The 25,129-nt window shown below is 51.5% G+C and overlaps 2 protein-coding genes across 4 annotated transcripts in view; one reads left to right on the top strand and one right to left on the bottom strand.

Annotated features, from left to right (window-relative positions):
* Positions 1-18,277, top strand: part of LOC117644568 (microphthalmia-associated transcription factor) — a 31,783-nt gene extending 13,506 nt beyond the window's left edge. Inside the window, exons 2-9 of one of the 3 annotated variants that reach the window (XM_034384128.1) lie at positions 1,523-1,554; positions 11,558-11,662; positions 11,780-11,966; positions 12,459-12,524; positions 14,621-14,696; positions 15,171-15,336; positions 15,467-15,568; positions 15,892-18,277. In XM_034384128.1, coding sequence (XP_034240019.1) covers positions 11,795-11,966; positions 12,459-12,524; positions 14,621-14,696; positions 15,171-15,336; positions 15,467-15,568; positions 15,892-16,080 — 771 coding nt within the window. In that variant the 5' untranslated portion in view covers positions 1,523-1,554; positions 11,558-11,662; positions 11,780-11,794 and the 3' untranslated portion in view covers positions 16,081-18,277. The remainder of the gene's footprint in view (positions 1-1,522; positions 1,555-11,557; positions 11,663-11,779; positions 11,967-12,458; positions 12,525-14,620; positions 14,697-15,170; positions 15,337-15,466; positions 15,569-15,891) is intronic. The other 2 variants (XM_034384125.1, XM_034384126.1) reach the window with 2 other exon arrangements.
* A 4,914-nt stretch (positions 18,278-23,191) lies between these two features.
* On the bottom strand, positions 23,192-24,737 carry LOC117644647 (the record flags this gene model as incomplete). The annotated part of the gene is made up of 2 exons (XM_034384257.1): positions 23,192-24,059; positions 24,518-24,737. Coding segments are annotated over 2 exons (792 nt in total), but the record flags the coding sequence as incomplete, so codon positions are not given.
* Between the last annotated feature and the right edge of the window lie 392 nt (positions 24,738-25,129).

Raw genomic sequence — 25,129 nt, 5'->3', positions numbered from 1 at the left:
GGGGTGACCCACTGTAAAATTTTGTTTACAATGATTGTGTGAATGTGCGAGAATGTGCCAGATTTCTGGCGTTTTAGCCACACATGTTGCCTACGTACAGGCGTTTTTGCCACCTGAATGTGGAATGTGGTCAAATTGGGAAGCTGTTCCCCCCTCGTCCAGAGTTCACTCCCTTCGTCGTGATCGCGCCGGCAAGGGGTCCCCAACCGAGCCGGCGAGCGTACACTGACTTAAAGTCAAAACTGACTTTTTTGACTTTTTTGTGACTTTTTGATTGTTTTTTTGACTTTTTTGTGACTTTTTGATTGTTTTTTTTGACTTTTTTGTGACTTTTTTGAGTATCTTTTCTGACTTTTTGCGACTGTTTTGCCTTGGAACTATTTTCACTTTCACACGTTTTAATGACTTTTTGACTTTTAACTGACTTTTTGACCTTTAAATGACTTTTTTGACTTAAAAAGTTACTTTTCCACCAGCGTTCATTGAAATTTGGCATTTTTAAAGGCTGTTTCGTGACTTTTTGGATACTTTATAGTGGTTTTTCTGTTACTTTTTGACTTTTTTGACTTTTAGTGACTTTTTTAATGACTTTTTCACCCGTGTACACCGATTTTCGCCGGTTGGGGACCCCTTGAAGGCCGGTTTTGGAACTGCCCGCAGCTTCCAGTAACTTCCCGCCAAAACTTGAAACGAGTACAGTGCGGCCGTCCTTGCACCAGGATCTAGATGACTTACGGCCGCTCGGACAATGGACTCGCGAGGCGCAGCGCGCAGCCAGGCCGCCCTTAGAGTCCCCTCGGGCCAACCGCAGCCTCGGGTGAGCTAGCCTCGCCGCAGGGGGTCGACGCGACGCGACGCCAGCGACAGCCAGTGCCGCTTCCCGCCGCGCGCGCCATCTGGGTGGCGAAACTGCGTACCGGCGGCGCCAGCGGACTCATTGTCTGTCTCCCTCGCACCTACTCGGGGCGCCCATGAGTGCGAGAGAGACAGACGGTCTGCGTCACTCCCAGACGCCGTAATGTGTGAACACGCCTAGGACGCGCTTATCAATGGCCTACACTGCGAGGAATAAAAACGGCGACGGCGCGCCATTTTCATTCGCGCCCGTGTGATGGGCTTTTTATACGGCTTCCTCCTAAGACAGTGATTCAGCATTGTGGCTCGGGACGAGAAATTATTTTATGGATCGGCGCGAGAGCGTTTTGTTGTCTGAAATGGGCAGAGACTGTCCTTTTTGTTGTTGCTGCTGTCTGAAATGGACAGGGTCTTTCCTTTTTGTTGTTGTTGTTGTTGTTGTTGTTGCTGCTGTCTGAAACGGACATGGACTGTCCTTTGTGCTGTTACTGCTGCCTGAATTGGACAGAGACTGCCCTTTTTGGTGTTGCTGCTGTCTGAAATGGACAGAGACTGCCCTTCTTTTTATAACGACAACTGATTTTCCCGGTGGCTTAATTTTTGCTGTGCCCCTGCGATATCTTTGTGATGCAGATGTCTTTATGCGGGTTGTTTGTTTTTGTTGCAGGTATGCACGGATAAGACGGAGCCACCGAACAAGTAGGTTAACGTCCTAAAGTGTAGTTGGCTTGTTGCGTTCGAAATTCGCGAAACGCGACAAAAATCTCTTTCAAACTTGCCGAAACTGATTTATTTTCGTAAACTTAGCCTTGGCTTCCCGAAAATCATCGAAAATTCCTTTTTCTGCCGGTTCTGCGCTCGGTTTGAACCGGCAGTGCTGAGAACGTTGTCGTTTGAAAATAGTAGACGCATACTTTGCATGTTCGAACCTTGTCAGATGAAACAAAACGGGCGCCTGTGAAGTCGTGACATGCACACACACTGCAACAGGCCGCCGCATCCGGAAGTGCGAGCCGAGCCGAGCCGAGCCGAGCCGAGCCGAGCCGAGCCGGGCCGAGTCGAGCCGAGTCGAGCCGAGTCGAGTCGAGTCGACCCGGCTACCGGAGTGGGTGATAGCGTGAGTGTGCACATGATGAGAGCGTAGCCGCGTAGCCATCGGCAGGGCTTCGCTGGCTTCGGCCGTGGTGCTCGCGGTGCGCACAGTGGGCCAGAAGACCGGTGGAGGCGGCCAAAACTCCAGACGCGTTTTGAGCTCCAGAGTCGCTAAGGGGCTGTTCATAAAATACGTCACGCGTTTTATGGGGGTTGGGGGTATCGGCTAGGTGTGATGAGTTGTGACGCTGAGGGGGGTAGGGGTGTTGGGTCTTGTGACGTATTTTTAAAAATACCCGTTTAATACGACATTTTCGGGTGGGTAAGCAATGAAAACGCCCTCCCGCGAAGTTAATTAATTGTCTTTTAACTTACTAAAGCGTTTATTTTACTCGATAGTGTAAAGTCTTAGAGAAATGAAATTAACTGATGTATTTTGCGCGATTTCTCGCTCATGCTAAAAAAAATACGTCACAAGTGGGTGGAGGGGAGGGAGGGTTAGCCGAATGTGACGAAGTTGTGATGAGGGAGGGGTGGGGGGTCAAAAATGACCCAAGAACGCGTGACATATTTTATGAACAGCCCCTAAATGGGACTCGAACGAAACGTGTGACCCCACCAATGGATTGCTCTCCGAACGAGGAATCCATTGGTGGGGTCACACGTTCGGTTCGAGTCCTGTTCAGCGACTCTGAAGCTCAAAACGCGTCTAGAGTTTTGGCCGCCCCCACCGGTCTTCTGGCCCACTGTGGTGCGCCGTGCTGCCAGCGTGCTGCGCTCCATGTTGAGTCAAGCTCGAGGCCACTGCCGTGTTTCGGGAAAGGATTATCAACAGGAACTGGGCGCAATGACTGGGTTGGGTACTCCGCGGGGCAAAGTCTGAATCGATTCCCGGACTCTGTTTTGGACTCGTCCTCACAGTGTCCGTGTGCTACACACTGTGTACGCAACGCACTGTAGCGCCACAGCCAGTCGTTACCGCCGTCATTGTCCAAAGTCTGGCAAAGCACCTGCCGCACTGTAAAATATTCCGTACTTTTGTACGGAAATGGTACAGAAAAATATAGTACGGAGGTACGGAGGAAAGTACGGAACGTTCCGTGGTTGGCAAGTACGGACGTTCCAGACAAATTATTGACCAGACATGTTCCGCACTTTTTCAGTACTTTTTTCTCACAGTGCGCGGTTAACCTGCCCGGACGCGTGCCTACCGAACAGCAGTTTGACGAGGATCTAGCTTTGCTTTAGCTTCGTCCCCGACCGGCACAGCCTAGTCACTCTGCTATCTCAGCGTGCCTGTTTGCCGGAGACTCTGTCACTATGTGTTCTGGTTTATTGAAATTAGTTCGTGTGCTACCGAGACGCCGTGTGGTCGGCCGACCCACTTTACAATGTGGATCGAGAAATTAGCGCCACTTATGCACTTTCGAGATTCCAAGTAAGCTTTGAATCAGGGAAAAGTTGACAGGGGTTTGTACTCGTTATTTCGATGTCCGTACACACGATTCCAGATTCCCACGATTCCCAAACTGATCCCACGATACAAGCGGGGATTTTCGATCGTATTCATTTGTTTTTCAGTGTTTTTTGTTTTCATCCCCGGATGACTTTCCACTGAATGAAACTTCGGAATAATTAGGAATGGTTCACGGAGTGGGTAACCCCCGTCAAATTGTGAAAATTGAGTCTTGATTCCCTGAGTTGTGCATCAGTATCAGGTTAAAGAACTCGGAACCAGGTCGGTTCGCTCTGTGATCTGCACTAGCGTAGCAGAGTCTTTGTTGCCATTTCAATATTCGTGCTGGCGCTTTGGTGGCGCCTAGATGGCGGTGCCACTGCAGCGCGTGCCTCTCCAAGCAGGGACTCGATTACCAGGGGCATGCCTGGCTAGGCTGTGCCTGTGCTGTGCCGAGTTCGGGGCCCAGCCGGCGTGCAACGGCACTTAAAAAATAAAGGAGAAAAAAAAAAGACTTTTGAGTGTTTGCAGATTTTCGATGCACTGTGCCCCTTTTCAGTCAAAACCAAAGTCCAAAGTGGATGAGAGTCTGTAGACGTTTGATGCTCCGTTTCCCTTTCGAAGGGAAATAACTGAGGGCAAATTTGTACTCCAAAATTCACCAAAACTTTGAAATGTACTAAAATTCATTAAAATTTACCCAAATTCTTCTCAAAACTCAGTAGTTTTGGGCTGAAATTCAACTGAAATTCATTTGATTTGTACACCGAAATTCACAGTGATTTCTTCCCTTTCTTCCCTTCCGTAAAATCATAGCTCGCTTTAAAAAATAACGCACAAGAAAAACTTTACGATTACTTGGCGTACTTGCATGCGTTAGGCGCAAAACCAGTGACTGTCACAATGATCGAAATGAAGCCTTTTTGACGGAAGTGATGTGGCACGTTGTGCACGTCCGCGATTCGATGCACTTCCTGTCGTGGCTGTATTTCCCATTTTCTCTCGTTTTCCCAACACCTTTCTCGTTTAACGGTCACGTTCCTAAAAAAAAAAAAAAAAGTTTTTCCGAGTTCCTTCCACGTGCTGACCGGTGTACCGTGTGGTGACTGAACCAAGAAAAATTGCCGTAAACATATTTTGAAACAAAATCGAATTGATTGGTATCTTTTTGCGCGACCATTCCAAAACCGGCAAAGAAAACGGTTCGTCCAGCGAAATGCGTAATATGCAGGCTGCGTCACAGTGGCGATGATTCGTGGGTGTGGGGTGGGAGAGAGAGAGAGAGAGAGAGAGAGAGAGAGAGAGAGAGAGAGAGAGATGGGGGAGGGGGAGGGTAAAATCGCCGTGTCATGCCCGGATATGCCCGAGGCGAGTATCACCATCCTGCGAGGAGTACCTTGTGAGAGGGAGAGAGACGGGTGTCTTGCAAGACAGAGCGCCCTCCGCGTTGAGACGAATTCGTTTTAAAAGCCCGACCGGATCGCTTATGGGCGGCGTAACCGGGTCGAACCGGCCCACCAGCCCCCAGGGTAGGCAACCCCGCCCTGAGCGTGCGATGCAAGGCTTGCCTGTTTCGGCTTGCCTTTTGGCCATGCGAGCTCCTCTCTTTGACGGTAACAGCCCACCTTAATTGCACTTAGAGTGTGGCGGCCGGTAAAGCCTCTTCTCGACTGCCAACCGCTTGTAAATGTGTGAAAGTCAATTTACCGCACTTAGTCAGCCACCACGACCTGGTTGAACGTGCGTCGTGCCAACAATGTAGTCGTTTCGGTTTTGGTGTGTCGCGCTTTCGTGTGTGTGTGTGTGGGGGGTGCATAGAATTTCTATTCCCACAATTATGTTTCGGAACGGGGGGGGGGTAAAGAGCGATTTTGGTAGGAAGGACCGTCCCACGTGCATGCATGCAGAGTAGAGGCCGGTTTCGAATTTTATTCCCGAAAGTGGCCACGTAGTGCGCTTCCAGGAACGCACGCCGGAACTTCCCCCACGGAACACTGTCGAGCAAAAATGACGAAAAGTCAGTCACTTTTCTTCCGTTCATTACATCAAATCAACGTGCTGAGAAGGTGCATACTGGTCAATGTCACCGAACTGACCTTATCGATAAAATTTCCATGGTTATAAAATGAACGATCCGTTTGCTGGTTGTTGATGATGTTGTTGTTGTTGATGTTGTTGTTGTTTAGCCAGGAGCCGGCCTTATGCCGATTGGCGCGCGAGAAGGGCTACTCTGTATTCCGCAGGCGGCTCGGCTCGGCTTTTGCTTGGCGTCGCTTGGCGGCCGCCGGCGGCGGGAGGCGAACCCACGGCCGCGAACTTCACTTCACTCACTTCGTGCCGCATCGTTGCGCCGTGCGGCGCGGTGCGGCGCGTTGACACAGTTCCGAGTCGGACAGCGGCCGGACAGCGCGGCGCTGCGCGGCGCGGCCAGTGGCTGTCCTTGATGAGCAGCGCCGCTGTCCTCTGAAAAAAAAAGACACACACACTGTAAGAAATTCCGCACTTTTGTACGGAAATTGTACAGAAAAATAGTACGGAGGTACGGAGAAAGGTACTGAACGTTCCGTACTTGCTCCATATGAACCCATGCAAATGGGTACGGAAAAAAAGTACGGAAGTTCCGTAGTTGGCAAGTACGGACGTTCCAGGCAAATTATTGACCAGACATGTTCCGTACTTTTTTCTCACAGTGCATACAGTTTTGACATATTTCTTACACGAAAAAAAATTCTTTGCACGTCGCGTGTGGCTTTCTTCGCGTCGAGTTCTGAACTAACTCTAGCCTTTGCTATTTTTAATAATAGGAAAAAAATCCATGAAAACTTATTTTTGAAATTCACATATTTTTTTCTCGTGAATGACTTTGGCTTGTAGTCAAGCATTTTGAAGTGTATCATGTCCGACTTTACACGCTTCCCGCATGAAGTCAAAGGCGCCGGACGATTGGAAACAAATAGCGACCGCAACAACAACAACAACAAGAGGCGGCCTTGAACCGTGGCCGGGCCATCAATCAGGTGATGATGATGATGATTCGGAACAGAGATGGGCGACGAAAAGGTTGCTCTCCAGCTCGCTATACCTCGCTCTAGCTCGCTGTGGCCGCTCCTCGGCATCCATCGCTCATCGTGCGAACCCGGTACATTCATCACGGACATATTTGCAGACCATTCTTGTACTTTGTCTGGCAGAAAAAAAGTTATTAGAAGTACTTGCTTGAATCAATCACGGATCGGTGGTGTCTATGGTGTGTTACGGAAATTCAAAGTTAAATCAGCAAGCCGATTTGTGGTCAGTGCACTTCCTCTTGACCGTCAACTGCAGCAAGTTTGTGGCGGTCTGTTTTTTTTGTCATTCATTCATTCATTCATTCATTCATTCATTCATTCATTCATTCATTCATTCATTCATTCATTCATTCATTCATTCATCCCGTCCTCCTCGCGGCGGTCGGCTGCCATATTTGACGCAATAAACGCCGTTTCGCTACAGTGAACACACACACACACACATGCACGCGCGTGCGCACACACGTGCGCCATTCATTGATGGCTGGCCCATTCATGATTTCCCTCGCGTGCTGCTCCGGTGTGCACGGATAGGTGGAGCAGACGGAAGGACGGACAGACAGACAGACAGACAGACAGACAGACGGCTGATGGACCTCTGGACGTGGGACACGGGCCTCAAGACCATAAAAAAAAGCCGCCAGACACTATCACTATTATCAAATCAATTTGGTAGCTTTTCTGTTGCCACACCGGTTTCTTTTGGCTTTTCTGTGGACGGATCCGCTCTTGACGTGATGGAATCATTCTTGCGACACCTGGTGCTCTGACCCACTGACACCTTGGTCACAATTGGTCATATTTGCGTTTTTCAATGCTCCTTTTTTTCCGAGTTCCGTCGCGCAGAGCCCTGCCCTGCTACACAGCGCAGTTTGCTGGAGTTTGTGGTCAGATTGTCCAGTTTGGAATCAAAGCATCCCCACTCCGGCGTTTTCTAGAGTGCTGTGGCAGGCAGTGGCGTGCGCAGAAATTTAGAAAGGGGGGGTCAGGCCACGCTTTCTGCCTACTTACAGGGGGAAAGTGACGCAATTTGCCTACCTTTCAGGCGGCTGTCTAGTGGCCAAAGGGGGGGGGTCATGACCCCCCTGACCCCCCTGACCCCCCCCCCCCCCCCCCTGCGCACGCCACTGGTGGCAGGTGGCGTATACAATCTAAGAGGCTCCTTCCGTGGCACTCTGCATTGATAGGATGGTTTTCGGACACTGTAAGTGTCGTCGGGAGATAGACAAGCGGCCGGTCGGGCAAACACACCAACACTCACCAACACACTGACGGGCCATGTGGTGTTACAGCTGGCTCGCAGTGCAGGCGCGCACAGCCTCAAGGCACGGCCTTAATGAAGCACTGATTGTCACCAATAGGGTCCATCCCAGTGCCGCCCGACGACGCGCTTTTCAGACTATCGCTCCCAAAACAACGACTCGATATAGAGCGAGGCGGAGCGAGGTCTCGAGCGACGCAGAGCGATTTTCGCGTCCGAGCCACCCCTAGCGACAAGGGTGCACAGCGGTGGAGGCGGTCGAAATCCCAGACGCGTTTTGAGCTCCAGAGTCGCTAAATGGGACCTCACCGAACGTGTGACCCCACCAATGGATTGCACTCCGAACGAGGAATCCATCGGTGGGGTCACACGCTCGGTTCGAGTCCCATTTAGCGACTCTGGAGCTCAAAACGCGTCTAGAGTTTTGGCCGCCTCCACCGGTCTTCTGGCCCACTGAGCGGTGCCCGAGCTTGCGTGCTCCACCGTAATGTGGCGCTGGGACACCACCCTACACTCGAAATGACACAAGGATTATTAAGTAATCAATTCATCGCAACAGCAGTGGTGCCAACGCAACAGCACTCGAAAACGCAGCCTGCGAGGGTAGCCTTCTCTCCCCCTTCCTTGCGCAAACCGCGCATTCGACTCGAGGAATCGAACGCGCCACTTTTTGAACCGACGAAACAAACTGGCGCGATATTTTGGCTTTGTTTTGTTGGCATGCCGTCATCCGGTTTCACGCGAACTCTGACAGTGCCGTGGAGTGGGGGTACCGCGGGGTACCGGATGCCGGAATTGTTTCGGCCATGGCACATACGAGATTTTGATGACGATGCAAACCGCACTGTCGTTAATCCTCCAGGACGCACTCTAATGCTGGCGATTACGGACCAAAAAAAAATTGGAATGGCTTGATTCACTTACAGCCGCAAACAACGAAAGCTCCGCCGACTGGGCCTGTCTTTGCTGCCGCACCAACACTTCAATTTCGAAAACAAAACTAGTGTTATGAAGTCTACTTTATAGTTTTTGCCAGTGTCTGGATATTAACACAAGGCTAGCGATCGTCATGATAAAAGACGCCCGGGAACTGCAAAATGGCGCACAGTGGGCCAGAAGACCGGTGGAGGTGACCAAAACTCTAGACGCGTTTCGAGCTCCAGAGTCGCTAAACGGGATCTAATCGAGCGTGTGACCCCACCAATGGATTCCTCGCTCGGAGAGCAATCCATTGGTGGGGTCACACGTTCGGTTCGAGTCCCGTTTAGCGACTCTGGAGCTCAAAACCCATCCGGGATATTGACCAGCACCAAGGGTTCTGGCCCACTGTGTGGTGGTCTTGGAGCTGGAACGTAGCACCGTGGGGGTAGGCACCACGGCCACCACGGCCGTGAGCGCGAAGGCTACCCAGAAGGCGCCTGCCGAGCCACAGCGGGGCCGCTGGACCGTCTTGCTACAAAAATTCAGACGATGCACCAGAGTCAAAAGGGTTGCCAACCTCAGCCTACCTTCCAGGACGTTTGGACTTTGCTCTGGAGAATTGCGGCCCTGTAGGCAGGATGATGCTGGCAACTTCGACGCTGGTGGAATTTTCGCCTCCTGACACTGTCGCACAGTGGGCCAGAAGACCGGTGGAGGAGGCCAAAACTGTAGACGCGTTTTGAGCTCCAGAGTCGCTACATGGGAGTCGAACCGAACGTGTGACCCCACCAGTGGATTGCTCTTCGAACGAGGAATCCATTGGTGGGGTCACACGTTCGGTTCGAGCCCTGTTTAACGACGTTGGAGCTGAAAATGCGTCAAGAGTTTTGTCCGCCTCCACCGGTCTTCTGGCCCACTGAGTGCCGCGGTAAGCCCCGCGCAAGGCAGAAAGAATGATGTCAACTGATGGCGCTCGTTCGATTGGAAGGTTCTTGACAGTGTCCTTGCCGTGCGGGCGATTAGGTAACCGGGACGCTAAACTTACTCCATTTTGCTCCGATTGCCCATGGAAGGACCAATTTGGTGCACGCGTGTGGGCCGTGTCATGGTCATTCGTTTCATGGTCGTCCTGGTACTCTTCATGGCCGTGTCCGGGGCTGCCGGGGCTGCTTCCACCGCCCACGCGTCGCCCTGTCTCCGTCGCACTAGCGCGGCGCCCCGCCAGGCGCCGTAGGCGTGCGAGAGAGACAGAGCGACGCACGTTGCTACTCTTCTACACATGGTGCTCCTCTGCCGTGTGTCGCCTTGTCTCTCCTTGTCTCTCTGCCGCACCTTGCTACTATGCTATCTCCACTGATAAGACGTCATCGTGGCGCGGTGCAGGCCTACTGCCTTAGTTTCGAAAAAAATAATTAATTATAATTATCAGATACTGAAATTGTGCTCCAGACTAGAACCGGGCGTGTGACCCCACTGATGGGTTCCCCGTTCGGCGAGCAATCCATTGGCGGGGTCACACGTTCGGTTCGAGTCCCACTTGGCGACTCTGGAGCTCAAAACGCGTCTAGAGTTCCGGCCGCCTGCGCCGGTCTTCTGGCCCACTGTGCAGGGTGGCGACTTGCAAGAATGGCGACGTTCCGTTTTGCGTCGGAAACAAAATGGCGTCGGTCCGGTTCAAACTGGGAGTGATTACCACCTGGTCGGCGGGCCGGCAGCCCGAGCTGGCAGCCCATAAAACGCACCGCGGTTAGCACCTCCCCGCCGCCACGCTGCCGCCTCGGCACTGGCTCGGCTTACGTCGAATCCCAGCGATTATTTGATTCGCGAGACTGGCGAGACATGCAAGGCTGGAGACCCCACGCGCCGCGAAGCCGCGAAGCGCGCCGAGGCCTCAAGTGCTTTTCGTGCAAAGCCTCAGCCTCGCGCTGCGCGCCCCCTGGCGGCGTGGCGGCGAAGCGGCGCACAGTGGGCCAGAAGACCGGTGGAGGCGGACAAAACTCTCAACGCGTTTTGAGCTCCAGAGTCGCTAAATGGGACCCGAACCGAACGTGTGACCCCACCATTGGATTGCTCTCCGAACGAGGAATCCATTGGTGGGGTCACACGTTCGGTTCGAGGCCCATTTAGCGACTCTGCAGGTGAAAACGCGTTGAGAGTTTTGTCCGCCTCCACCGGTCTTCTGGCCCACTGCGCGGCGGAGCGAAGGCTGCCGGTGATGGCCGCCATAACCTCTCTGAGCTTGGCCGGCTTCCGCGAGCGGCCGTACGCCGGACTCGCTATTGTCCGTGGTTACGAGGAGCTGCACTATTCAATCAAGCTGCTGCTAGCGAGCTACTGCGGCTCTGCGCCACCAGCCAATGGGGAGGCTGCCATCTGCCGCCACTTTTGGATCAGCCAACCGGCGGGCTTGTTTTTGGCGGGAAGTCCGATAGGAGCCAATCAGCCAGCAGGCGGACTTTTGGCGGGAATTTTGAAACGGGCTCGTGCGTTGCAATCTCCAGTCCTGAGAAAGTGGCCGTTGGGCAATCGTCACCGGGGTGACAACCAGGGCCGAGGCAGTCGGCGGGCCGGGCCGGCAGGGCGGAGCCGGGGAAGGCTGCCGGCGAATCCGTCGATAAGCGGCGGGGACGTACAGTGGGCCAGCAGACCGGTGGAGGCGGCCGAAACTCAAGACGCGTTTTGAGCTCCAGAGTCGCTAAATGGGACTCGAACCGAGCGTGTGACCCCACCAATGCATTGCTCTTCGAACGAGGAATCCATTGGTGGGGTCACACGTTCGGTTCGAGTCCCATTTAGCGACTCTGGAGCTCAAAACGCGTCTAGAGTTTTGGCCGCCTCCACCGGTCTTTTGGCCCACTGCCGTGCGGATAGTTAGTGTTTGAAACGCACCGCGCTCTGTTGCAGGCCGACGTGGACGTCCTGGACGACTTCCTGTCGTGCGATGCCGCCACCTTGGAGGAGAAGATCAAGCTTGCCGACAGCGCCGCGGACCTGTCACTGGACCTCCAGGTAGGCAAGGCTGTTTTAATTGCAGAGTCGGATAAGTGCAGTCACGATGCACGTTTCGATTTGCAAGTTTTGATGCCGCTTGAAGGCGCTCCACGGCTAACAGTGTTGTACTCGCAGGATGACACGGACAGCATGTACAGCCTGCTGGGGCTGCGGCGCCAGGGCTCCTGCTCCGACATGGACCTCTCGCTGTCGCTCTCCGACGTGGCCCTCGCCACCGTCAAGCAGGAGCCCCACAACCTCAGCGACGCCGAGCTCAACGCCATCGCCAAGGACCGGCAGAAGAAGGACAACCATAACATGAGTACGTCGTGACCATTACTCGCATGCAGCCGAGCAGAGTCACTGAGGCACTGCACAGTGGATTTGCCAGAGGACCGCTGGTTGCGGCCGAAATTCTAGACGCGTTTTGAGCTCCAGAGTCGCTAAATGGGACTCGAACCGAACGTGTGACCCTACCGATGGACTGCTCTCCGTACGAGGAATCCATTGGTGGGGTCACACGTTCGGTCCGAGTCCTGTTTACCGACTCTGGAGCTCAAAACGCGTCTCGAGTTTTGGCCGCCTGCACCGCGGTATTCTGGCAAATCCACTGTGCACTGGGAGAAGCGTTTAGCGTCCGGGAAGTTTAGCGCCAGCATCCAAGCTTTCGAGCCACCCGCTTGAAACTTTGCATGCTTCCGTCTAAATTTTGAGCGGAGAGTCCTGGGCCCTAAACGCCTGTCTCAGTGTGGTCCCCAACCCCGGCGGCGCGCCGCGGCGGGGCCCCGACATGGCTAACCTAACCTTCCCGTAGGACGTGGTCTGTCGCCCCCCAACGCCATCGACAAGGATCGCCAGAAGAAGGACAACCACAATATAAGTAGGTAGTGGTGTGCTGCGTCAATGGCTCCCTAACCTAACCTTTTCTCCGGCATTCCCTCTTTCCTGGACGGAAATGAAGGTTTCCAAGTCGTGTTTTGTGTAAAAGCAAAATCAAGCGGATGTTCTGAGAAATTCTTATCCACTTTTAACAGAGTTTGAACTGGGATTTTTCACTGAAGCTCTGGCGTGATGATTTTATCCAAGTTAAAACTAGCCAATTTCTTTCAGAAAGAGAGAATCTCTTTCCAGTGTATGTCCACCAAGATGTCCACGCGACGCAGGTAATGCGCTTGGCTGCCAATGCCCGTCGTGGCAGGGGCGGCGCGAGAAAGACGGAGGGGGTGGGGTGTTCAAAATTAGCTCGGGTTCAAACACCGGATTGCCTTGTTCGCTACCTTGCTGCGCACAGTGAGTCAGAAGACCGGTGGAGGTGGCCAAAGCTCTAGACGCGTTTTGACCTCCAGAGTCGGTAAATGGGACTCGAACCGAACGTGCACAGTAAAAAAAGATTCGCCGATTCGGTGACGTCTGGGCGCCAAAACGAGAATATTACAAGAACAGCGACACCCTCAAACTGTTCTGGCGGCCCTCTGTTCGTTTCGGCGACGCTCGGTCTAGTTTCGGTGGCGCTCGGTCCGTTCCGGAGCAGCCACCTCACCAGAACAGCACTGCAGTCACCCTCCCGCCAGCGGCTTTTAATCGTCGTATTAATGTGAAATAGGACACTAAACAAGTCAGGGGCTGTCAGTAATCATTCGCGTGACTCATCAAAGCGTAACATTGCCGGCGGGTACGCACAAATATGCACAGACAGCTCAAAAACAGTTGTTGTGTTCATCCTAACCTCTCTGGCGGAACACCACCTGGTGACGCAGGTCACCGTTTTGGTGACGGACCGTCGCCGGGTTTGTGGGGGTGCCCGTTTCGGTGAGATTGGATATAGAACGACCACCAAAACAGCGACTCTTTTTTTACTGTGTGTGACCCCACCAATGGATTGCTCGTTCGGAGACCCATTTAGCGACTCTGGAGCTCAAAACGCGTCTGGAGTTTTGTCCGCCTCCACCAGTCTTCTGGCCCACTGTGCTGCGCTTGCTGCCGCCCTTGCCCGCCGCGCAGAGAACCTATGAGAAATCGCGCGCTGCTTTGGCGCGTCGGCGCGTTGGCACGCGGTTTCTGTTTATTTTCTATCGGCCTTGGACGCGGTTTCGGCACCGTGGCACTGCCGGGCACTGCCGGCAGTCCCTCCGCCGCGGTACGCCGTAAAATAGTTGACATACTTTGGTCGCTTTGGCGATGCGCGCCCGGCCCGCAATTTGCCTGTCCGAATATGACTGGCGTTTCCGGGAGGCGCACTGCTGCACTGCTCCGGCCTTAAACTTGCAGTGTAGGGCTGGAGGGACTGTCGGTCCCGGAGGCGGATCCAGGGCCGAGAGGGCCAAAGTGTTGCTTTTGCCCACCTTTTACGCGGCTACGCTGATAAACCAAGCGTGGTCTAGACCACACCACTGGCGTGATCAAATGGGTGCCATTTTGACCACATCAGTTGGTGTGGTGTAGACCACGTTTGGCCACGTTTGATGTGCTCTAGACCGAGGGGGTATGCACTCGCGTAATAGTCGGTTCACTCTGTCTGTAATAGCACGCGTAATAATACGCGTAATAGTCGCGTAATAGTCGCGTAATAGCCGAAATAGTCAAAATTTTATCAATTTTGGTGTGTTTTAGGCCGTTTTTAGCTAAATTCCGATTAATTTGTGGCGTAATAGAGCGTAATAGCGTAATAGTCGGTACACAGGTTCAGAGAGCGCATACCCCCTCGCTCTAGACCACGTTGGGCCACGTTTGGTGTGGTGTTTCGCACCAAACGTGGTCTAGACCACACCAACAGATGTGGTCAAAATGGCACCCATTTGACCACACCCGTTGGTGTGGTCTAGACCCCGTTTGGTTTTTCAGTGTATCTGGCCCTGGGAGAAGGGGGGAGGGGGAGGGGGTGGGGGCTGTTGTCCTTTTGTCTCCCCACTGGATCCGTGCCTGGTCCGTCCCGTGTCCTCGTGTGTTCAATGTTTCCGTTTTTGTGTGCTTCCACAGTTGAACGCCGGCGGAGGTTTAACATCAACGACCGCATCAAGGAGTTAGGGACCCTCCTGCCGAGGACCAATGACCCGTAAGTACGCCCCACTACAAAAATGGGTTTTTAACACATTGGGCCAGTTGCTCCACAAGGACGCAAATTTTCCCACTTCGCATCAGTATGAACAGCGTTGCACAGTGGGCCAGAAGACCGGTGAGGCGGCTAAAACTCTAGACGCGTTTTGTGCTCCAGAGTCGCTAAACAGGACTTGAACCGAACGTGCGACCCCACCAATGGAGTCTCCGTTCGGAGAGCAATCGATTGGTGGGGTCACACGTTCGGTTCGAGTCCTATTGCGCGACTCTGGAGCTCGAAACGCGTCCGGGATTTTGGCCGCCTCCACCGGTCTTCTTGCCCGCTGTGCGTTGCCAGCCTCAGCCTGCTTACGAGGCAACTTCTCGACAGCGACGCCAAGATATTGCCTATCGGGCAGGCTGAGGTTGGCAACCCTTTCGACACTGGTGCACCGTGGGCCAGATGAACTAAAGTATCCCTCTGTGCCTGCAGCTACTACGAGGTGGTGCGTGACCTGAGGCCCAACAAGGGCACGATACTCAAGTCCTCGGTGGACTACATCAAGGTCCTCAAGCTGGAGGTACAACGCCTCAAGCAGTCAGAGGCTCGCCAGAAGGTCCTCGAGAGCCAGAACCGGCGACTAGCCCTCCGCGTCCAGGTAAGTTACGCGAGGATTGTTTGAATGCGACTGTTTGGGCATGTCGCAGCCGCTCTGGATATAGACAACTGATAAAGTAGTCAAATATTTTGCCACCCGTTTTTAGACATGTTTGTCTGCTTGCGCGCAGGAACTGGAGGGACTCGCGAGGAGCCACGGCCTGCAGTACAGTGACTTCAGCTGGCAAAACTCGACGCCGAACTACCTCCACGAAACGTCACATTTACACAAGGTGGGCATCCCAGCGGCTGGCCTTAACGCGCAATGGGCCAGAAGACCGGTGGAGGCGGCCAAAACTCTGGACGCGTTCTGAGCTCCTGAGTCGCTGAATGGGACTAGAACCGAACGTGCGTCCCCGCCAATGGAGTCCTCGTTCGGAGAGCAATCCATTGGTGGGGTCACACTTTCGGTTCGAGTTCCATTTAGGCGACTCTGGAGCTCAAAACGCGTCTAGAGTTTTGGCCGCCTCCCACTGTGCAACGGTTTTAGTCCTTATCTGAGAGTACAAACGTATTGTGATTTTTCGGTCGGTAATTTCTCATGTTCGACTCGCAGATGCCCGACGTGGTGACGGAGGCCGCGACGCTGAGCTCGGCGCAGCTGGACGACCTGATGGAGGACGACCACCCCGTGACGGGCGACCCCATGCTGTCGGCACACTTGTCGTCGCCGGACGGCGTCAGTGACCCCGACGACATCTCGGTGGAGGACTGCCTGACGGGCGGCATGGACCTGGGGGCGTGACGGACTCCAGTGTGCGAGTGAGAGTGATTGTGGACCTTGCGGCGGCCCAGTCCCCGCTCGCGCCGTCGCCCTGCTGGACCAGTGCACGTCCGCGTCGTCGTCCAGGACGCCGTCGTGCCCGGGGCGCGTTGGATGTCCGGGACTTCGTCGGCGCGCTACCTTCAAGGGTTGACGGAACAAAGGAGTCTGTTGTTCGGGCGAGGCCCTGGTGTTTGCCCAGGAGTAGCCCAGGGACCAGACACCCGGCAACATGCTCCGAATCTCACTCCAACCCCGTGCTGTGTCGGTTGCAAAGTTACCAAATTCTCCAATTTTATTTCCCCCCCTTGGCAAACTATGTTTTACGAAGTTGTGAAGTAAGCTCGACAGAGGCGTGAGTAGCTCTCCTTACTTCGGTGAAAAAAGTCAACAGCAACAACAACAAAGAAACAAGGGGGAAAAATAAATTTGTATTCTTTGCCCAACCATTCACATCTAAGGTATTGGAAAAAGAAGTGAACATAGTCTAAGGAGTCTGGAACACCAAAATGTAACAATGTTTCACCCCGGTGGCCCTGGCCCATATAAAGCAATATAAGCTGGTGGCTGTTCTGTGACATGGCTTGAAGCCTGCACCGAATAGCGACCGACTTACGATAATACTAGTCATCAGTGTGAAGGGAGAGGGTTCATTTCAAATGCGGGAAAGTGTTGTGCCTTCAGGAGGAAATTGCTTCGTTCAGTTTGTAGAGTAGTTTGACTCGTCTCGGTGACATGAGACGCTCAGGGCCCATGTCCCACTGACACGGATGTTAGCCGGTCTGACTTCCGTCTGCTTTCGGACTTTCAAACGCACCGAGGAGCTTGTTGGGAACACTTACTGTTATTATTATTGTTACTATTTTGATCTAACATCGAGCCCACGAGCACATGGGTGACCATGGTGACCTGCGGGCAACTTTGTTACACAGAGATTAATGTAATGTTTACAAAACATTCCTGTAAAGTGATGTTAGTTTTATTGCAGATAATTGCATGCCAATGCTCAGCTAGATAAGTTGTGCCTCCCTACCTTGTCCCCATTTCGCACCCGCCTTGGAGTCGCTAAAGAAGGCCCTTCCGCTATTCAACTGTTTAACTTATTGAGACGGCCTGTAAAAGTTTGCCGTGTACCCTACTGCACCACACCGCCGCTAATCTGCGTACTCCTTCCCGTATCGCGCAGACGCGGTGACGTGTCGTGCATTCACTTCATTCGGAGATTTGGACAGCACCAACCAAAACAAGTACAAAATGTAATTATATAAAGAGCGGGAGAAAATTTGTCTTGAAACCACCTCGGCTCCGACGTTGATGCGATCCATTTTGCTGTCGTTTTCGAGATAAGTTTTAGCTGTAGGCGGAATGTTGTCCATCGTGAAGGACTTGAAATAGTATTTAAAAAGCGCTCGATGCCTGGCGGTCGCACTCACCTTACTAGTCGGCCATTGGTGTCTTCGTGTTCATTATAGTTTTCAACTCAGGGGAGTCATCCAGGAACCAGAATAAAACCAAAAGACGAGTCTTACAGGACTCCACAGACGTTCGTGTGGGTACACCGACAGGCTGCTGTGTGGACGAGGCCCCTCAAACCGAGAAAAAGCTTCAATCTCTGTGGCATGGGAACTCCAGACAAAGTCATCGTGCGAAATCAAGTCTCATTTGAATTCTTGTAATCAAATCCAAACAAATATTTTTGAGAAATTAATTAAAACTTAAATGAGAGAAAATTTTAAGGTTGAAAGTACCAACTGTGGAACACCCTTCTACCAGACAGTTGCCATGCCACTGAAACTAAAAATATTACGGGAATTTGAGAAATATTGATTGTTATGAATTGTTCAAGTGATTTTTAAATATTGTTGTAATGTAAGTTCCTGGATTGTCTATCAATTTGTTTCAGTTATATCCACCTCAGTATTGTTGCAAATATTATGTTGAAAAAGTGGTGGTAGTTTTAAGTTGTAAAAAGCGTGTTTAGTGTAAATAATAAGTTATATATTTTTGAAGTGTACATTAACTGTCTTTGTCCAACTGCCAAACCCTCATATGTGCACCTGTTATTAGTTACGGAAACACTTTTTATCATTTTCAGTAGTTTTTGTCATTGACCATGCGCAGTGCTGAAGTACCTTCTTGTCAATAAAATGCCATTGTTTCATGAATGCAATGAAACTCATACCTGTGTTCTTATTTCTACTTCCTTCTTTTACAAACTCATACCTTACACCGGCCACGTTAGGCAACAACAAGCCAACAACAGCAAAAAACTAACAAAACTAAATGGAATATGAGAAAGGAGACGCCAGTCATAGGAGTGTAATGGGTTGCCTACCCATCCGGCGCATGTTCAGTGCATTCCCGTATTTTGCCAGAAAAAGGTCGTGTAGGGCGAAAATGGCACTCGGAATAGTGTCAGTACTCTTGAGGGAGTGCTCCAGCACAACACACTCGAATTTGGGTGAATTGGGAGGTTTGGTCCATATAGCCTTAACATTTTTTCGACGACAATGGTCGATCACCTCCGATTTGTCTGAATTTCATATGGAACCTTCTCATGGGTCTAAGAAACAGATGCCCGATGCCCAATGGCCTCTTGCACATTTATTTTGGTCCAAAAATGACTTTTCCCGCGACCCCAGTTGAGTTCTGGTGCGCTGTGGACGGTGGGTTGCCTACCTATGCGGCGCAGGCTCAAGTACTTCCAGTTTTTCGCCAGAAAAAGGCTGTTCAGGGCCCATATGGTCCTCAAAACAGTGTCAGCAGCTACGAGGGAGTGCCCCAGCACAACATACTCGAATTTGGAGGTTCGACCCAAAACGGTAAAAATCCATGATGTATAATGGGTCTAAGAAACAGATAACCGGTGCCCAATGGCCCGTAACGCATTTTATTTGGCGTGAAAATGACTTTTTCCGGGACGCTGGATGAGTTGAAGAAGCTGTGGACGGTGGGTTGCCTATACCTATCCGGCGCAAGCTACCCAGGTTTTCGCCAGAAAGAGACTGTTTAGGGCCCAAATAGTCCTCGAAATAGTGTCAGGAGCCACGAGGGAGTGCCCCAGCATAACATACTCGAATTTGGGCGAATTTGTTGTGCTGGAGCACTCCCTAACGACTGGAGTGTGTGGAGTGCAGGTCCAAAATAATTACTCTCTTCAACGTGCAATTCTCTTTTATTCCTCCAACATTCAATACATATTTGATTTCTTTAAACACTGTACATGATTTATTTACATTGAGTTAGGTGATGTGCGAAGGTTGCATTATGAGCAGGTGACTGGAAGGAACTCGGAATCACAGGGAATTTTAAAACGTTTAAAACGTATGAACCAACGAGTAAAGAAAGTCCAGAAATTAAAGGATTTTTTTTCAGCAGCTGAATCAATTTAACAAGATGACAAGATTGGAGCAGAAATCCCTTGATTTCCAAATTTGTAGCAAGTGGTGTGATAGGCAGACAGTTATAAAACTAGGTCCAGATATGACTAGATGAATAGCTGCCTTTCTCCTAAAACAGTGTTTACTCTTCTAGGTTTCGTGTACCAACTCACTAAAGAAATTGAAACAAAAATGGGGGAGGAGGGGTACATTGAAATTGATTGTTAAACAATGTCACCGTCCAAGGAAAACAAATTGAAAGCAACGTTACTTCAAAATCCCAAGATGATTTTTAAAAACTTTTGGTTGCCAATTCGGCGTTACATTGCCGTGATGTTACATTGTACACCATGTGAGTGCTTTATAGCTTTTAACTCATATTGTATATGTGACAGTCACGAGAATATCAAATCACTGAAACTTTTGTAAGCACTGCATGGTAGATACTTTCTTAACATTCGCACACATATGTCAGCCTTTAGTAAAACATCCTTTTACCATCAGTAATTGGTCCATCAGAAGCCTACTCAGCACTTAGGCTTTTCCAAACATTTTTTATGAATGTCACATTTATAAAATAAAATTAATTTCCATAAAATTTTGCGCAAGTTGAAAGTACACCCAGGTTAAAACCTAATTTGATATAATCATAGCAGAGTTTTTAAAGTAACAAATATACGGAAAACAATCTTAAAGGACATGGAAGGTTTACCTGTGAATCCGACTTAAATGTAGAATCATTGCTAGGGGGCAGCGTTTCGCTACTTCTAACAGCATCTCATCATAGTCATGCATATTTTTCTAGACTGCATTTGCAAATCCTGTGTTCTCAAATGCAAACTAAAATCTTCCCAGCATCATTTTTGCACTTAAAAAAAAATCTAAACTAAAATAATGATTACCATCATTGTTGGCATTGTCACAAGGGGATACTAACAAGGTACTTTGTAAGTAATAGCGTATCTAATTACACTACAAAGGGAGTTGCATCAAAATTTGACAATTTTGCATTTAGAAATACTTGAAACAAGATGCTTAATCTATTGTTATTAATGCTTTCTCCATTGGAATACAATGTAAATGATGATGGTATTCAGGTTTCAGTTGGCTGCTGAGAAAAACAAGTTGAAAATAATCATCCAACCCAAAAACTATTTTGGACTATAATAGAGAGTTAACAAAAGTAAACATTGAATAAAAGTAACACAATATTTTCTAACTTACTGATTAAACTCTCACATAATATTCGATAAACTTGAAACTTCTGTCTCACTCCTAATGTTTAATAATCTCTGGTAGAGATTTCTGCCAGGATACCTTCACATTTTCTTTTACGCGAGTTACAGTATTTGAAGCCAAATTGACTATCACGTTTTGATATGTTGTTTGGTTAGTCCATGATACATGCAACTATTTAAGTCACATAAAAAAAGGAAAACACCTGACCATTTTCAAAACACAAACAAAAAAAAAGAAAAAATTAAAACAAAAGCACAGCAAAGACATGGAAATAATACTCGCAATAGTACACTTTCGAAAGCTTCATCCTTTCAGTATGCAAAGAAGACACAAATAATTTTCGATACTTTACAGTGGCACTTTGTGAGGCCCTTAAATCTACTCTGCTTACATCTCTAGAGGTGATATGTAATGTCCTGATATTTGATATGGCATTACTTGTCATACCCCTGTGTATTTAATGAACCAGTAAGAATGGTCATTGTCTGCATTATGTGCACAGTGCACATGGCACAAACCCTTGCAATCTGGGAATGAGAACATCAGAAATATTGAGCAAGATAACATAGATAGAGTGCTAAGGAAGGACACATGATGTTTCTTTTTTGGTCAAAGAAAGGTCACAAGTTAAAATTAATTAAGTTTGGTAGGTATAAAATAAAGAAGTGAATGTAAGAATTCGGGTAAATAAACTGAGATCTGAAGTGAGAAAAGACAGTGACCCACCATGTCAGTTAACAGTGTAGCTGAAACCATAATGCTATGTACTTACTTACAGGGAGATAAATATCATACTGCTGTTTGCAATGGTAAAAGTATGTGAACAAACTAATCAAAACATGATTCCTTGTCCCTTCCTCCACACAAGTAACAACTAGGTACATAATCAAAATATATGTGTTGTACAGTACATACTTACTATAGCAAAAGATATACACATTCAGCCCTAATCACAAAGGCCATCTAACAGACATGCCACCCACATTGATATGTTCACTTGATATGTATCGGTGATTACTTCTAACAGATGATCTATAACATTTAACCCTATAGGGTAAAAACAGTCTACAGCACATTTTTCAGAATTTATAAAGTTAAGATGGCGTTGGCAAAAACGCTTCATACAATTATATCTACAGAATCCCTCTCAGCATTGAAAGATTTCTTACACACTAAATCATTTTCACATATTTCAAGTTCAGAGGGTGGTGTAAAGAGGGCATTGAACATAGCAAAAGGGAGTAGATAATTGCAAATCGGGACAGTAACAAACATGCTCCCTCCACTTTTCCACTTTTCATTAAAATTCCATTTCACCCTCGAATTGATTTAAAAACCAGTCAAAGAATTTAGCGAGTAAAACTCTAGAAGAATTAACAAATTGGACTGTTTCTTTTCTTACGAAAAAAAAAATGATATGTTTAACAATGGAAGTACTTCTATTCAAGTGATATCTCTTTGTACAATGCATTCATAACTTTGTTAAAAATTACTAGAAAATGATATCTTGCACTATTTCGGTCTCACGTAAAACCTCGTCGACCTCATCGTCCTATACACCGTGCAAAAAATGCGCTAGGCTCCATTCGAAAGAAATGGAACTGATATGTTTTCGTTTCGACCCGGTCCGACAGTGTAGTCGGAGCCAGGCTGGGGCGGGGGAAGTCCAGGGGGAGTCCAAGGGAGTCCCCGCCCCTCTCACCGTGCTTCCTTACAACGCAATTACTTTACAACAATTACATGGCATTACAATTACACCGGCACTGCTGATCGCAGCCGGAAGTATCACAATAGTTACTCATCCAAATTGTGCAACACAAGGCGCGCTCGCTCGCCGGCGACGCTGGCCGTGAGTTCCACCCCACCGTGCCCGCTGTCCGAAGAGGCCCGCTCGAGAGGGCACACTAATGGCTCGACAGAGTCGACTAGAAGCTGAGATCGAATTCGACATGGAAGTTGGAGGTGGCGCCGCGGTCTGGGCGAAGGCTGCCTGCAGCTCCCGCACCGCGACGGCGCGACGGCACCGCAACCAAACGAAAGGAGCGACGCTACAACTAAACAAAACGAGAAGCACGGAGCGGCCGAGGCCGTGTCTGTCGGCGACAGTGGGCCAGCCGAAGCGCCGAGGCCCGATCCTCGTCCGGAGCGCGACGCGGGCCGCGTGGCGTGGCGGCGGCGGCCGGCACGGGGTGCCCAAGGCGTACCCAGGGCCTACCCGGGGCGTGCCCAGGGCGTACCCAGGGCCTACCCAGGGCGTGCCCAGGGCCTACCCAGGGCCTACCCAGGGCGTGCCCAGGGCGTACCCAGGGCCTACCCAGGGCGTGCCCAGGGCGTACCCAGGGCCTACCCAGGGCGTGCCCAGGGCGTACCCAGGGCCTACCCAGGGCGTGCCCAGGGCGTACCCAGGGCCTACCCAGGGCGTGCCCAGGGCGTACCCAGGGTCTACCAGGGTCTACCAGGGGCGTACCCAGGGCGTACCCAGGGCGTACCCAGGGCGTACCCAGGGCGTACCCAGGGCGTACCCAGGGCGTACCCAAGGCGTACCCAGGGCGTACCCAAGGCGTACCCAGGGCGTACCCACGGTCTACCCAGGGCGTACCCACGGTCTACCCAGGGCGTACCCAGGGCGTGCCTGAGGCGTACCCAAGGCGTACCCAAGGCGTACCCAGGGCGTACCCAGGGCGCACCCAGGGCGTGCCCCGGGCCTACCAAGGGTCTACCCAGGGCGTACCAAGGGCGTGCCCAGGGCGAGCCGCGTGCCGCGTGCGCACTACCGGCGGGTTAGCGACCACAAGGACGAGAAGCGCGCCACGACGCACGCGGCCAGCACGGACGCCAGCAGAGGCAGGGGCGTACCCAGGGCCGCCGCCGAGGACGACGCCGTCCTGTCCGGGACCCGCACCTCGACGAGCCCCAGCTTGAGGATGGACAGCAGCAGGTGCGAGTGGAAGTCGGGGTGCCGCGAGTTGATCTTCTCGACGATGTCGTGCAGCGGCCCCACGCACTCCTCCTTCTCGCGGCGCAGCGCCTCGGCGGCGCTCAGCTCCTCGCTCACGTTCACCTGCACCAGCTTGGCCACCAGGATGAGGTTCTCGCGCGTCACGTTGTGCATCAGCAGCGAGCACAGCACCTCGCCGTGGCCGTGCCCGTCCTCCACCGCCTCGCCCTTCTCCGAGGCCTGCACGTTGTGCTCCGCGCGCGCCGCCTGCGCCGTGCGCATATGCTCCTGCAGCGTGGCCGCCACGTCGGCCACCGTCAGGTTGGACAGCTCCTGCAGCAGCGCCTCCTCGCGCTCCGAGTAGCCCACGAACAGGAACACGCCCTCCGGCAGCGAGTACGAGTCTGCAACGCAACAGAGCAGCGGTCAGCGACAGTCAGCGACGGCAGTGTTGGCAAGAAAAAGGTATCAGAAAAATCCCATCAAGCACTAGTGTGGAAATGATCGCGAACCTCAGCCTGCCCACTGGGCACTGTCTGGCGTCTGGGCTTTAGCTCTCCAGAAGTTGCCTGTTGGGTGGCTGAGGCTGCACAGCACAGTGGGCCAGAAGAGCGGTGGAGGCGGTCAAAAATCCCGGACGTGTTTTGAGTTCCAACGTCACTAAATGGGAGTCGAACCGAACGTGTGACCCCACCAATGGATTGCTCTTCGCAGGAGGAAACCATTGGTAGGGTCACACGTTTGGTTCGAGTCCTGTTTAGTGACTCTGGAGCTCAAAACGCGTCTGGAGTTTCGGCCGCATGCGCCGGTCTTCTGGCCCACTGTGCGCCTTGTCCACGGCCCACAGGTTAGGTTGGCTCACCTGGCGCCGGGCGCATGCAGATGAAGCGGCCGGAGTAGCAGAGGCAGCGGCCGCGGTAGGCCTGGTAGGCGGGCGACGCGTGGTTGTAGAAGGCGTACTCCGTGCGGCACGGCGTCCGCGCCACGCACACTGTATTGCAGGACAGCGAGTCGCCCGGGTGGCACTGGCACACCTCGGAGCACTCGGGCTCGTCCGGACGCTGGAACTGCAAGCAGAAGAGGTTAGGTTAGGACACAATCACGCCTCACTTCACTACATCACAACGCGGGGGCCGCACGGCGCACAGTGAGCCAGAAGACCGGTGGAGGCGGCCAAAGACGCGTTTTGAGCTCCAGAGTCGCTAAACAGGACTCGAACCGAACGTGTGACCCCACCAATGGATTACTCGTTCAAAGAGCAATCCATTGGTGGGGTCACACGTTCGGTTCGAGTCCGATTGAGCGACTCTGGAGCTCAAAACGCGTCTAGAATTCAGGCCGCCTCCCACAGTGGAACGCCTTGGGACTCCGCGATGCTGTCCCGTCGGACAGGCGTGCCGCGCGGATTGCCTACCCCGCCACTGTAAGGCGCCATGCCGCCTGCCGGGTAGGCAGTCCCGGCGAGCTGCCGTGT

Source organism: Thrips palmi, unplaced genomic scaffold, assembly GCF_012932325.1.
Source record: "Thrips palmi isolate BJ-2018 unplaced genomic scaffold, TpBJ-2018v1 HiC_scaffold_18, whole genome shotgun sequence".
Taxonomy (NCBI): domain Eukaryota; kingdom Metazoa; phylum Arthropoda; class Insecta; order Thysanoptera; family Thripidae; genus Thrips; species Thrips palmi.
The sequence above is the reverse complement of the archived record's forward strand: the minus strand, read 5'-3'. Positions and strand labels throughout refer to the sequence as shown.